The sequence below is a fragment of the Rhincodon typus genome, chromosome 15, assembly GCF_021869965.1.
Source record: "Rhincodon typus isolate 14 chromosome 15, sRhiTyp1.1, whole genome shotgun sequence".
Lineage (NCBI taxonomy): Eukaryota > Metazoa > Chordata > Chondrichthyes > Orectolobiformes > Rhincodontidae > Rhincodon > Rhincodon typus.
This window is the reverse complement of record NC_063346.1, coordinates 60079269-60094240: the sequence shown is the minus strand read 5'-3', so window position 1 is coordinate 60094240 and position 14972 is coordinate 60079269. Positions and strand designations below refer to the sequence as shown.

The following is a 14972-nucleotide window of genomic DNA, read 5'->3' as shown; positions in this document are numbered from 1 at the left end:
GATTGCACTGGAGGGGTGCAAAGGAGATTCACCAGGATGTTGCCTGGGATGGAGCATTTCAGCTATGAACAGAGGCTGAACAACCTCAGGTTATTTCCTTTAAAGCAGAGAAGGCTGATGGGGGACCTGATAGAGGTGTATAAGATTATGAGGGGCATGGATAGGGTGAATAGAAAGCAGCCATTCCTCTTAGTTGAAGGGGGCATACAAGGGGACATAACTTTAAAGTGAAAGGCAGGAAGTTTAGGAGAGATTTGAGGTAAAACATTTTCATCCAGAGGGGATCTGGATTGTATTGCCTGGGAGGGTAGTTGAGGCAGGTAACCTCACAACCTTTAAAAATTACTTGGATGAACACCTGAAATGTCATAACATTCAAGACTGTGGGGAAGCAGCACTGTTGTAGTAGTAGTACGTTTTTGGAGGTATAGACTTGATGGGCTGAAGGGCTTTTTCTGTACTGTTTGATGCTATGACCCCTAAACAGGAAAAAGCAGTCAGGAAGGCGGAACTTACCAACTCTACTCATCATACTCAAGGCCAAACAGGCTGACACACATCCCCTACATGCAACCCCCAAAAGCGCTGCCCTCCAACCAAACCTCCTTCCTGATGATCTCTTCCACCAGTCTAAACTTGGTGTGCAGCCATAAAGGAGTCCTCAAAATACCATGAATTGACTTCTGAAGGGCCTGCGTTAGGTTGGGGTTACACTGGTGAGGCTGTCCCTTCTAACGCTCAAGGACCCTAATACATTGTTACTAGATCAGGCCGGCATCCAGAAAGGGCATCCAAAGAATTTTACAGGCTTCCTACCAGTAAACCTGTTGGCAGAGGATTGTAATGTTCTGCTCTACGATTTTAACTATGGGGCAAAGGTCTCAGAGAAACTAATATGCCTCACTGTCAGAGTGAGATAAATTCAAAAGGCAACGTTATTAGTAAATTTTTTTCTATGTGTTCTGATGTCAGTCCTGTTTCCTTACGCTGCTAGACCCAGCACCTTTTATTTTAGACAAGAAAAAAGTACAGGCAGTGCAATATGGTTCCTCAAGGTTAAAAAATAGAATATCCAAAAATTCAGAATAAATATATTGCAGTGAAGTGACGAGAACTATTATTAGTTTCCAGATGTCATTGGTTCACTAAGAGATCTGATTGAAATGCAAGTAGTGAACCTCCAAGCTCTGTATGATTAAAAATAAAAATAAAAGGAGAGTATAAGAAAATAAGGAAATAAGAGATGTGCTTGAGAGCCCGATAAGGAAAATGAACAGGACGCACAGCAGAAAGGAAATTCACAATGAGAAAAGTAATCGAGTATTTTAATGGAGTGGTAATTGCTAGATCGGATTTCCAGAACAAGGAAGGATTGCTAATTTATGGATGATGTTCAGGAATAATGAAGATATTTAGGAAGTACTATGCAATAATCATTGTTAATATAGAGAGTATATAATAGGAATATATAACATGCTTGTGCAATCAGCAACGTTATGATGGATAAAGGAGCAATTTTAGATCATTTTTTAAATAACAAACCTGTTTAGAAATATTATTACACACCTCTGAACCCAGGCCTCCTGGCTCAGAGGCAGGAACACCATCATTGTGCCACAAGAGCCCCTCAATGTACATTAGTCTTGTAAGTACTTTGAATCATGTTGTGAGATTTTTCCAGCACATGTGGTACTTAAACCTGACTCAAAAGCAGGACACTACCACTGTGCCAAAACAGCCCTACACTACTGCACACGGTATTCCTAGGTAGTTTCTCATCCAAGTGCTAACCAGGCCTGAACCCAAGATTAGCTTCTGAGATCTGATGAGACTGGGGTGTTTGCAGACTATTATGGTCGTAGGTGAATAAATTATTTATGCCAAGCTACAACAACAACCTGTATTTATATAGAACTGCTAACACAGTGAAACATTCCCAGGTATTTCACAGGAGTGTTATAAAACAAAAACTGATACTAAGTTATGCATAAGGAGCTATATTAGGGCAGATAGCCAGAAACTTGACCAAGAGGTAGGCTTTAAGGAGCATATTAAAGGACAAGAGTGAGGTACTGGGACAGAGCAGTTTAAGGAAGAAATTTCAGAGCCAAGGTTCTTGGCATTTGAACACACAGAGACTAGGGTGGAGCAACTAAAATCCTGAATGCTCAAGAGTCAGAATTAGAACAAATATTTGGAGGGATGAAGAGCTGGAGGAGTTTACAGAGATACTAATGGGTGAAACTGCAGAGGGACTTTAAAACAAGGGGGAGAACTTTAAAATTAAGACTCCTTCAGAGGAGAATCCAAAAGTGGAGGCATGGATTCAGAATAAGGGGTCAGATAAGCAGAATTTTTTTTCTCTTAGATGGTTGCAAATTTTTGGAATTCTCTACCCCAGAGAGTAGTAGAGGTGGGGTCATTCAGGGCTGAGCTAGACAGGTTTCCAATCTACAAGGAAATCAAGGCGACAGGCAGGGACGTACATTTAAGGCAGAACTGCGATTCTGAATCAGAACAGAAATTTTAGGGGAAACTCAGCCGGTCTGGCAGCATCTGTGGAGAGAAAGTAGGGTTAATGTTTTGGATCCAGTGTTTCTTTCAACAGATGCTGCCAGACCTCCTGAGTTTCTCCAGCAATTTCTAGATTTAAGAAAACAATTTGAACCTTATTGAATGGGGCTAGCTTCAAAGAGCTGAATGGCCAATCGTCCTCATTTTCCCATGTTGTTCTTATTGGGTGCTGTTTAACCAGGAGCCAATGTGTGTCAGCAAATGCATGGTTAATAGACGAGGGGATATCGTGTGAATGAGGACAGGGGCAGCAGGGTTTTTTGAATAATCTCAAACTTACAAACACTAAAACACAGGAAGTAACCAGGGTTGTACTGGACTAACTACATTTAGACACTACAGAGGTATGAATGAGGGTTTTTAGCAGCTGGTGAACTGAGTCAGGGAAGAACTCAGGCGATGTTATGGAGGTGGAAATAGGAGGATTTAATCATAGGCTCAATACATGGTTGAAAACTTATCCGGAGTCAAATATGATATCAGGGCTGCAAACCATCTGGTTGAGCCTCAGACATTTACCAGGAAGTCAGTGACTTTAGAATGGAGTGTGGACACTATGGGGCAAAAATCAATGGCTTCCTAATATTTAGCTGGAGGAAGAGGGAAGATATAGCATGTTGTTCGGGAAATAAGGGATGAAACTGGAGAGTGGTTTATGCAGAACCTAACTTTAAATAAAGAATGAATTTATCTGGACTCTTACAGGATAGTTGGTTTAATATCTGATGTAGGTAAATTTAAGGGCTTTCAAGAATGTAATTACTACATATCAAAATTAAATCAGCTAGGAGTAGCAGTCCAAATCTCAAAGGGACAATCATGGCTCACAAATGTCTGCATTATTCAAGGAAGTGCCAGACATGGCAAATAAGGAAGTGCAATGGGTGCAATGGATGTGGATTTTCAGAAAATTTTTGAGAGGGTATCAGGGAAGATTAAGGAGCATTGGATTTAGAAAGGCAACAATAAATGGGATAAAGAAAATTTTCAGAAAGGAGAAATTACAGACTGGAGATCAGGACAACTTTTCAGAATGGTTGATAGCAAGCGGTAGTGTCCTTAGAGTTCCACCTTGCCATTACTTCCATTCACTTTGTCAATCAAAGGGACATAATGCCCAAGGGAGAGCTGTTGGAGTTTCAGATCACAGTAAACTAGAAGATTTAGTTATTTCTTCTGAAGACCATAGAAGCTGCAAAGGGAAATTAGGGAAAATGGGTCAACGGGACAAGTGGCAGATCCTACAATCTTTCTGACAAAACCTCACACCCCACCCCTAACAAGCCTTGGGCAGGAAGGAAGGAAGATGATCTTCCACAACACCTCCCACCACCACTCCCTGACTCCAACTCCAGGAGCTAACTGAGATCCTGAAGCATTAAATTAAGGATGATAAGGGGCCTCAAGTTTTTCGTCCAAAGAACTAGTCACCCTACCATACATTACAGACATATCTGAGAAGACCACCAGATTACTGCATCCCCTAAGAATCATGGTAGCCCACAAACCAACAGCACACTACAACAACTACTGATTAGAATAAAAGATCCGACAACGACAACTAACAGTACCAACATTATTTACAAGATACTATGCAAAGACTGCCAAAAACATTGCATAGAGGAAACCGGAAGGAAACTAGCCATCAGGCTTCACAAACACCAACTAGCTACCAAGAGATGTGACCAACTATCCCTCATTTCAATACACATGGACAAAGAGGGACACCAATTCGATTGGGACAACACAGCCATCCCAGGTCAAGCCAACCAAAAACATGCATGAGAATTCCTGGAGGCTTGGCACTCAAACCGGAACTCCATTAACAAACATGTAGAGCCGGACCCCATATACCAACCACTAAGAAACAAATCCAGAAGTGATGCCACCCACCCCAGCAAACAGAGACACATAAATAACAAGCGGGACAGAACACCGACGCTTCACTGAAGGTGCACTGATGTTGCTACCTAGTGTGGTGATGCAAAGTTACCAGCTTGGTGAGCAAGTCAACAACAGCAAGGGGCCTCAAGCCAAAAGCAGCAGGTGAGAATCTCACCATGTAGGCAACCCACACAGCAGAGCTTGTCAGGTTTCTTCAATACTGCACTGAGGTTTCATCCCAGATTTCAGGTAGCACTTGAATCTACAACTTTCTAACTAAAAGATGAGATTGCTGAGTTATGGACAGGTAATTGCAATAAGAAGTGAACACACTGCCAACATAAGACCTTCTTTCAAATGGAAAGGATTAGATTAATTCTATCCCCTGTCAATAATCTGATGGATTGTTATTTCTCTGTGGCAGCAATGGAAATTTAACAATCAGGAGAATATTGTGTCAAAGTGAATGAATCAGAGTGGTTTACCATTGGTTTCTTCAGAGACTGCTTCTTCAGGAGGCAGCAAAGCTTCCATATGGTAGATATTTCTACCTTGTTCTGCCATCACCAGCTTCCAGAGGTACTCTAGTGCTCCAGGGCCTTTGTTTATGACTTGTATCCTAAAGACAAGATATAACACTTTGAATACTTTTATTTGTAACAGGATATATCAGATAGCCATGCTGTTACAAGTACATCTTTATTCCAGCTTCTTCGAGGAACATGTTTACAATATACAGATGTCCTGCCTATAGAAGATCATACATAAGGCTATCTTGTGGTATTGTGGTACTGGACTAGGAGGCCAAGGTTCAAGTTCCACCTGCTCCAAAGGTGTGTATTAACATCTCTGAACAGGTTGATTAGAAAAATAGGTTAAATAGAAATAAATAAATAAATATAATATACAATCATACATGTCACATGGATGGATAGCTGCATGAACATGATGTATTCTCGAGGAAACAGATATCCTGAGCAGAAATGTAATTATTCTCAAATGGTAACTGCACTGGACAAACCCTTGCATCAGGATACTGAACACTCGCCTGAAAAAGGTTCTCTACTCCCAGATCACAGCTGGCCATCAGGGAGGGCATGGGAAAGGTTTCAAAGATACCATGAAAGCCTACTTGAATATGGACTGGTTTTGACTTCAACAGCTGGGAAGAGTGAAAACTTGGCTGTCAATAATGGCAAGCCTTGCTTCACCCAGACCTAACTGGCTTTGAAGAAGAGTGGACAAAGAAGGACAAAGATGTGAGAGTGAGGAGTTTAAACATGAATACAACCAATATTGACTGCAGAGTTAGCAACAGACTGACTTACGATGTGATATGTGAGTTTTGTTTTAACAATATTTCTCACTCAATTTAATTTTATTCATTTCTCCACCTCCTTTACTTACACCAACTTCACCTCTTTCTTTCCTAGCTCTTACAGCCCTCTTCCTCACATCCTTTCTTTCTTTCTCTCTCTTTAGTATCCTTATATTGCCAAGTGACATCCTCACTCTGAGGGACTGTCAAGAGAAAGGGGCACCCATCTCATCACAATAACGTAATGGTTATCCTGGAGAGGAAACAGGGGCAAATAGCAAAGATAATTCCAGGTATCAGGAAGATTGGAGAAAAGATTCTAAAAGGTGACTTCTTGCTTAAGGAAGGAACACTGAAAAAAAAAACTAGAATTATACAGCATCTGTTTCAATATAGAGGCACGGGGGTGGGGATGGGGTTGTGATGGTTTCCCAAAGCAAAGCACTTTATAGCGAATTGGGAACTTTCTGAAGTTGTAACACAGGAATGTGCAAACAAATTGCTGCACAGCAGCAAACAAACAGCAATGTTACAATGGCCACATGGTCTTTTAGTAATATTGGTTGAAGGATAAAAATTAGGCAGAGAAAAGCTTTGGGGATGAAATCCCTTACTTACTATCTGACAAACCTTCAAATAATGGAAACAGTTCCATCATCTTAACATGGTTGGATTCATATTTTATCTGAAGTTCTTCTGAATTGCAAATCAAGTTCTGGATTTTTTACTTGACCAGCAAATAGCACTGTTTATTTCAGTCATGGATGCAGCTGTGTTTGATTGTTCAAAAAGATAGCCAATTTTATAATGAGTTTTCCAAGGGCCATCCAATAATAGTGTTGATGTTGATCCAGCTAGATTGCTCCACACACTATCAACACTGCCACACAAATAAAAACAAGGAATGTAATTCCAGTAGCCAGCTAGAAAGACACAAAATACCCAGTAACAGGGGAGAAAAACAGAAAAGAGCAGATGATGCAGAAAAAGAGGGGATACAGACAGGAAGAGGCAAAGGACCAGGACAATAGGAGCAGAAAGTAAATGGAATAGTGAGAAACAAATCAGGGAGCAGGAAACTTGAATCTGGAGGCTGGTGGGATGGGGTTGGAGACCAGAATGGACAAAAAGAGGAATAGAATGAGAAGCAGGTTAGTACCATCGTTTGCAACAAGCTACAGTGCCATTGACTGTTGACCGGATGGCCATTGCTGTCTTCAAACCTCAATAGTAACTAAGATTTCACACCTTGTATACAGATACAGACAACAATTGAAGTTTTCCAGGGTGCAAAGGAAATTTGTTTAATCGGTAAATGATTGCCTTTGGTGGTCTTCAAAATATCATAGGAAAAGCTTTCTAAATTGGAAAGCACAGAGTGAAAAGGAAATAGATTTTGATGACACAACACTTGCAACACTGCATGTGACATTCTCCTCTTTGGAGTGTGAGAGGAGAATAATTGGATGAGTTAGCCTGGGGAAAAACTTGCCCTTTCTCGTTGCCTCAGCAATTAAGTTCCAGGGTCAGAAGGTCTGTTGGTATCCTGCTTCCTTATCGGGTGAGAAAAGTCACTCGTTTCCTAACTGAGAAACCATGGTGACCTGCCTGTCATGTTAAGGGTCAGGGTCTTCAATAGCCCCAATCGGGGGCAATCTGAGATATGGATGGGGGTCAAGAAGATGGCCTTAGAAAGCCACATTCCTCCTCTTGCCTCTGAACTCCTTGATTCCCCTTTCTCCATGACCCTACCGCACAACATCAGAATTAAAGCACTTCCCCTCTCACAGCTGGATCCCTCAAGAAGTAAGGCTGGGCCAATGGATTTTAGGGCCCAGAAAATACGCCTGGCCTGTAATTGACTAGCAGCAGTACTGAGTTGATAGGTGGGTGATTGGACAAGTTTTCTCAGTGACATGTTAGTTGCCAACTAATGCTAACCCCACCACCACCACCAACACAGGCAAAAAAAAGGGAAAATTCTGCCCATTGTTTAGTTCTCATCTCCACATTACTGAAAGGATGTAGATAATTAAAAAGATGTCTGCAAGATTGATACAAGATCTGAGAGGGCTTTTAACTATCAAGAGATACCAAAAAGGCTGGGGATATTGTCTTTAGAAAAGGGAATGCTGAGTGGTGACCTGATAAAAGTATTTAAAATTATGAAGGAATTTGATAAGGTAGATTAGAGCTGCTTCCACTATACTAAAGGCCATGAATACATGCTTTCCACAAATAAATCTGAAATGAATTTCAGGAGAAATATCTTGGACAGTGGTGAGAAAATGAAACCTTCCGCCATGTAGAGCAGTTGAGGTACAGAACGTAGATGCATTTAAAAATGAAGCTGGATAAATGCATGAGAAGAGAGATAGAAGGATATGCTGATGGGGTTAGAGAAGTGAGCTGGAATTCGGTGCACGTACAGAACAAACAAAGAAATGATTTACAGATTGACCATGAGCTCACTAAATGACAGACGCAGTTATCGAGTAATTACATCAGCCTTTCTTCTCAAAGAAGTAACATGTGGAAGTGTATTCATGCAGACAGTATTGATAATTTCAACAGAATTAAATGAATTTCTAGAAGGAGAAAGGATTAAAAATACACATCCTATTTAAGGAAAAGTAACACTTCTTGTCTGTCTCTGGAACATGACAAGCAGGATATTGAAATATTTCTTCAATGTTCTGGAATATTGTGGTGTAAAAAAGACACTCATGGTGACTATAATCTTTTAGACATCCGGCTTGTCATCTTGAACATGACAAGCAGGATATCTAAAAGATCAAAATGACCATGAGTGTGTTTTTTTAATCCTTTCTCCCTCTAGAAATTCATTTAATTCTGTTGAAATTATCAATGCTGTCTGCATGAATATACTTCCACATGTTACTTCTGTGAGAAGAAAGGCTGATGTAATTACTTGATAACTGCATTTGTCACTTAGTGAGCTCATGGTCAATCTGTAAATCATTTCTTTGTTTGTACCGTACATGCATCGAATTCCAGCTCAATTTCCAGCTAATTTCTTCAATGTTTGCACTGAATCAGCACTCACACTATTTGGGCCAGAAACACTCTCCAAATGTCTGCAACCCTCTGCGAAAGCAAACTCACTTGAGATCTAACCTAGTTCAATGTTCAATCATCTTATACTCACGTCCTGCCTGACCTATCTAATTGAAATTGTGATGGTTGCTCTGGATTTTGCTGATGCTTGACAATCCTTCAATGGCTATGACAGAACTGGGATCAGACTTCTCATCCATCACAGAAATCAATGCAGACAATAACTCTGTAGGGTGTTTACCAAGTGAGAAGTCCCAACTGTAGCTTTTCTCAAAAATGTGATAGCAAGCCATTGGGCAACAGAAGGAAGATCAATCAAACGTCACGGAAAACTTTTCACAGGAGCAGACATTCAGACACACTGATTTAAAAGTCAAGCATAATGAATCATTCTCAGACTCACCCATGTAGATTAGCAAGGATATGTTCTGAGCATACAAGTATAGGAGTGATCTGTTAACAATGCTGATTAGCTGAGAGGCAGCACAGTGTTAGCCAGCAGTATAACCTCGTCATACTGCTCTCCCAAAGTTTGAGACTCCAGCATCCCCTTACTTTCCAGTTGTACTGTCTCTCTTTCCTGAGCTAAGCTTGAATGATCAACAGATCATGTTGAAAACATAAATGTGTTTAGGGTTTTGAAGCAAGCTAAAGGTTTCCCATTCTTCAGAACCCTTATGAAAATATGAAAATCTTTTGGGAACTGAACACAGACAATGAAACTGAAATAAAACAATAGAATGCTAAATAACTGGAGATGATACAGCATTTAATGTCCTGAGTCAAGACCGTATAGTATTTCATTAAGGAAATAGGGACAGATAAAGGCTGCTGACTTATTGGGTGTCTGACAAAAAAATCTTGGCTACAATCATTCAAGTTTTAGTTATTCAGTGAGTATTTAATCAAGATTACAGCTATTGCTGTAAATCAGCATTATCGTTTTCAAATTACTGGTGCAAAATCACTGGCACATTCTATGAAACCAGAATGGAGATAGAATGTGTCACTGCATGCAATATCTGCACTTGAGTAATTAATTGTGACTGTATAATTCTTTTATTTTTCGGGACATCTTCAAGGCTAGCTCCAGATTTTCTAGTGAGGATGTTTGTGTCTATGGAGGCTGACCCAAATAAGAGCTGTTACACTGTTAATCAGTAAATCCTTCACAAAGTGTTCACCATTGAGACAACTTTGAAAATTTTCAGGTGCCACACTGGTATGTTTTTTATCTTTAGAACATCCTCAAAATGTAATTGGATGTAACCCAATGCGTACAAGCTTTAACAGCTGTATCACTTACTAAAATAACACCTCAGAGGCTGGTATCCTGTCACCAAGTCACCCTTTATTTACACATGCAGAGTCCTTAACACTGAACCAGCCCCCTCAGAGCCAGGTCTCAGAGTGAGCATAATGTCTGACACTCCTACTTATACCTGTCAGCCGGGGCTCCCTGATTGGACCAGATTAACAGCCCCAACCAGGGAATTCCTACTCTATGAGGCCCACGTGGTTGACCTCGTTACAACCACCTACAGTTACAACAAGCAACGTATCGGAGTGTACTGAAGCTCCGTGTGTTAGATAATGGCTGTCAAGTTGACCACAAATCCATACTCTTGTACTTTTTTTCTCAGAAATAAAATATGGGGGAGACAATAGCTTATTGGCAATCTCACTGGATTTAGTAATGGACTAGTAAATGCCCGGCGACTTGGGTTCCAATCCAACCACACTAGCTTGTGAAACTTAAATTTGATTCAAAAATTTGGAATATAAGACTCATCAAAATTATTGACCATGCCATCCATCTTCAATTGTTGTGGGGACATACCTGGTTCCCTCATGTCCTTTAGGAAACAAAGACCATCGTTCTTGTTTGATATGGCCTATAAATAGTACCAGAACTACAGCAATGTGGTTGACTTTTACCTGCCCTCTGTAGCGGCCTAGCAAGCAATTCCATCCAAGGACAATTAGGAATGGGCAGCAAATGCTGGCCTTGCTGATGGCCCTTCTGTGCATGGTATCCAAACCTACGTGCTACTAAATATTAATGTAACCTCATCACATATCAAATAAGATCATATGATATAATTGTCCCATTGAAAAACATTTCTTAATCTCTCTGCCTCACTGTCTGTGCAATGTCCATATACTTTCAGTCACCTATTTGCTTTTAAATGTGCCAGTCTTTAAACCCATGGCCCAGGAAGGTCATCATTAAGTCCAAATTTCCTTTTGAAGAAATAAAAAGGCAATTCAATGTGGGGTTAACACCCATCCAAGGCAAGCACTTGAATCATAGAATCACTACAGTGTGGAAGTAGGCCCTTCGGCCCGAGTCCACACCAACCCTCCGAACAGCATCCCACCCAGACCCATCTCCCTACCCTATCCCTGTAACCTTGCATTTCCCATGGCTAATCCACCGAGCCTGCGCATCTCTAGAAACTATAAGCAACTTAGCATGACCAAACCACCTCACCTGCACATCTTTGGACTATGGGAAGAAATTGGAGCACCCGGAGGAAACCCACACAGCCACAGGGAGAATGTACAAACCTCACATGGACAGTCGCCTGCTGAAATCAAACCCTGGCGCTGTGGGACAACTGTGCTAACCACTGAGCCACCACGCCACCCGAGGTTTTCAATTAAATTCAAGATTAATTATTTCTGGTGAATTCACAATTTCTTCATTGAGTTTGATAGTTCTGGTCAACCAGGTTATGTTTTCACTAATTTTAACGCCATGGTAATGATCTTTACCCCAGCCTTTATTGTCAAAGTCTTTTCATTAAAATGCCTTGGCAAATTGTGTTAAATGTTGGTTTCTCTTCTGGACAGAATGAGTTTCTTCAGAATGAGACTGAAATAATATTGGCTAACTGTTACTGTTATGGTAGACTGGTTTCTGTTCAGGCAGCAGATTAAAGAAACAGAAACTGCTGGCTTGTTGGGAAGCTGGCTGGAACCTGCTGACTTTGGCATTTAAGTCAACGTGTTTGTCAGTGGAAAACACACTTGGCTCAGGCAGGTCTGAGATTTACATAGAAACAATAGAGTGGAGTTTTAACCGTGAACTCTGTTGCTAACTGTGAGGGCACAGATTTTGTGGGTTTCCTGAAACAGACCAAGTTGGACCAGGTAAAAGGGCAGCTAGGAATGATGAGGCTGAGCAACTCTCACAAAAACCTTTAAATACAAAGATTGACAGCTGCTGCCTTGTCTAAATGAAAGACTTGTACTTGTGAGAGTGTGTGTTCAAAATAATCTTGCTGTCCTAACACAGTCTGGATCTGTATGTGACTCCGGTTCCACACCTATGTGGCTGTCTTTTAGTTGCTGTCTGAAGTGGTTTAACAAGTTGCATCAAACTGTGACATGAAAAATTTAATGGCATTGTGAAAGCAATTTCACCACACAGACAACAGCAGCTCAGGAAGGGCCAAAACCAATTTCACAGATAAATAAGTTCAGTATGAGGATTTTGTGCAGAACATAACAGACCTATTGAACAAATGTTCTGTTTCTGTAAATTCTGCATAATCCAATAAATGTAAATCTTTTTAATATTAACATTACAAGATAAAGAAGAAAAATAATAATCCATTCCCTTCCTTTCTGGAAGACAAATTGCTCTGCATAATGTGAGCAGATGAGAAGAGGAAAGCTTGTCTCTTTTCTAGTTCTACCATCCACGGAGCGGGAAGCCATAGAGATGCTGAGCACCAACCTCCCTTGGGAAGTAGGGGATGGAGACATGGGAGGGAATAAGCAGCAGCAGGGTCACTGTCTCAGTAGCAACAAATGCAGTTATATAGCATCTTTAATGGAGTAAAATGTCTGAAGGTGCTTCACAGGAGTGCAATAAAACAAAGTTTTCATCAAGCAGTAGCAAGCTTTCTTCCACTTTTTTAACGTCTTTTAGGTACTGAAGCTAATATTGCAGTAGCCTTACTGATATTTTTTTCACCTGACAACTACATTTTAGTGATCTGTGTACATAGATTGCTAAACCTCCTTGAACTTGTATTCTCCTTAGCTTTTCACCATCTAAAATGCACTCAAATCTATCCTTTTTGATACAAAATGCTCAATTTCAACTTACTGCAGAAAAATTTATCAGCCATATTATAGTGCACTTACACAACCCATATATCTCTCTGTAATTTTATGCATCTAAGTAAACAGTCACACATAACAACATTCCATTAATTTCATGAGCCTTAAACGTAGCTTTAGTTTAATTTGCACTTTCCCTAAATTTTACTAAGAATTCTCACTTCTTGACATGTAATACTAGGCAAACTTTCCCATTCTTTTAAACTTGTTAGATTTAATTAAATTACTAGCAAATTTAAAGAGCTCTTTGTTGCTTCGTGCTCAGTTAAACTAGTCACTTCACTTTCCCTCTCTTATTGTTCTCTATGTGTTCCTTTAAAGTCTTTGACATCAGCCTGTATCTCAGATATTTTCCTTTTAATTCTTTCTTTTTCAATTCTCCATCAAACAGAATGTTCAGTGCTGAGACCAGTTGGAGTTAAAGATGTTTGTTTTGTCTTTTGTATTTAACAAAATATACGGTTTTCTTTCTACAGTTTCAAACACCTTTCTCTTGCAGAGCAACTATTCATTTTGTAGTTAAGCATCTGAATTCTTATTCCATTTTTCATGTTGCTGACTCTACTGCTACATTATTCTAATTCCAACCTAAGGCTTCCTGTAGGTGTAGCTCTTCATCTAGAGCTCTTCAGTTCTTTTCTTAGAGCTTTCAATTTTTTGCCAAATTCTGGGTTATTGCTGAGACTAACTTCTTTTGCAATCAACCCAAGTCTTATTGAAATTATTTCCAATGTCCAAACTCTCTCAAACCATTGCTGAATGATACAAAATTCCTTTTCATAGTTTTAATTATCTTTGTCTTGTTGGTCTGATGCAAGATCTAAGGGAAATTCAGTTTCCTAGGTCTGTAATATATAACTAATCTTCAACTTGCACAACCTTAGTGCTGAAACAAATACTTTTACCATAAGCCATGTCTTCATTGCTACAATATTAACTTGTAGCAACTCAAATGGGCATGTCAAAACAAGTGAAAATTCCTCTGTCTGCCATATATACCCCATTATCTTTTGACTTCCTTCGGTGGTCCATATACAGTAAACTCTCTATTATCTAATACACAAACATCTGGAATTCTCATGTAATTGGCAAAAAAAAATTTCAAAGAAAATTTACCATTTTTATAAAGTTTCTTCAAAAACACATCAAATGCCACGTGGCAATTCTCCACACTGCCACGAGCAGTTTTCCCATCACAGGCACCATTACAGTAGTGGCTAGTTGAATTTGTGATCACATTATGTGCAAAATCTTTCAGCTAACAACCTACTATATTGCCTGAAAAGACTCCCATGCAAAACTAAAGCCAATCCTGCTGTTTTGAATTGGAAATGGAAAATGAAAGTATATAAGATGGGAAAAGTGTGAACATTTCAATGTACAATATGCAGGAATTCAATGATGATTTGTCAACGTTCTATGACATTAAAGTGCAAACTGGAAAGCTTAGAGTTTTTTGAAAATCCGAGAGTGATATTAGGATAGAATAGCGTCATACATTCCATATTCCTAAACATAAAGATTTGGATTGTGCTTTGTCCAAATGGTCAGAAGAGGTCAGAAGATACATGTATCTCTGGAGTAATGCTAGTGGAAAAGCAAAGGAATTTTATGAGAAGACAAGATGAAAATCCCAGAGTTGTGTGCCTTTTCTTAAGGATGGCTCACTCACTTTGAGACATGATATAGGATTGAAAAGGTTGACGTATCAGGTGAACAGAAATCTACGGATACAAAATCAGCTGAAGAGTTTTGTGAAATTTTAATAAACTTGCCATTGAATATAACTGACTGTTCAGCATTACTATAATTCTGATGAGATGTGGTTAATATGGCTATGTTTTCCAAGCACAACCTTAGCTGTACTGAAGAAAAGGTGGCTCATGGTTTTAAGCAAAGTGACTCCCACAGCTACCTAGAATACTCCTCCTCCCACCCACCTTCCTGCAAAAATGCTATCCCCTATTCCCAATTCCTTCGCCTC

General features: G+C 39.8%; 1 protein-coding gene across 1 annotated transcript in view; it reads right to left on the bottom strand.

Annotated features, from left to right (window-relative positions):
* Nucleotides 1-14972, bottom strand: part of hydin (HYDIN axonemal central pair apparatus protein) — a 677137-nt gene that overhangs the window by 82919 nt on the left and 579246 nt on the right. The window contains exon 68 of the mRNA XM_048605579.1: nucleotides 4944-5077. Within this exon, the coding sequence (XP_048461536.1) occupies nucleotides 4944-5077 (134 nt within the window). The remainder of the gene's footprint in view (nucleotides 1-4943; nucleotides 5078-14972) is intronic.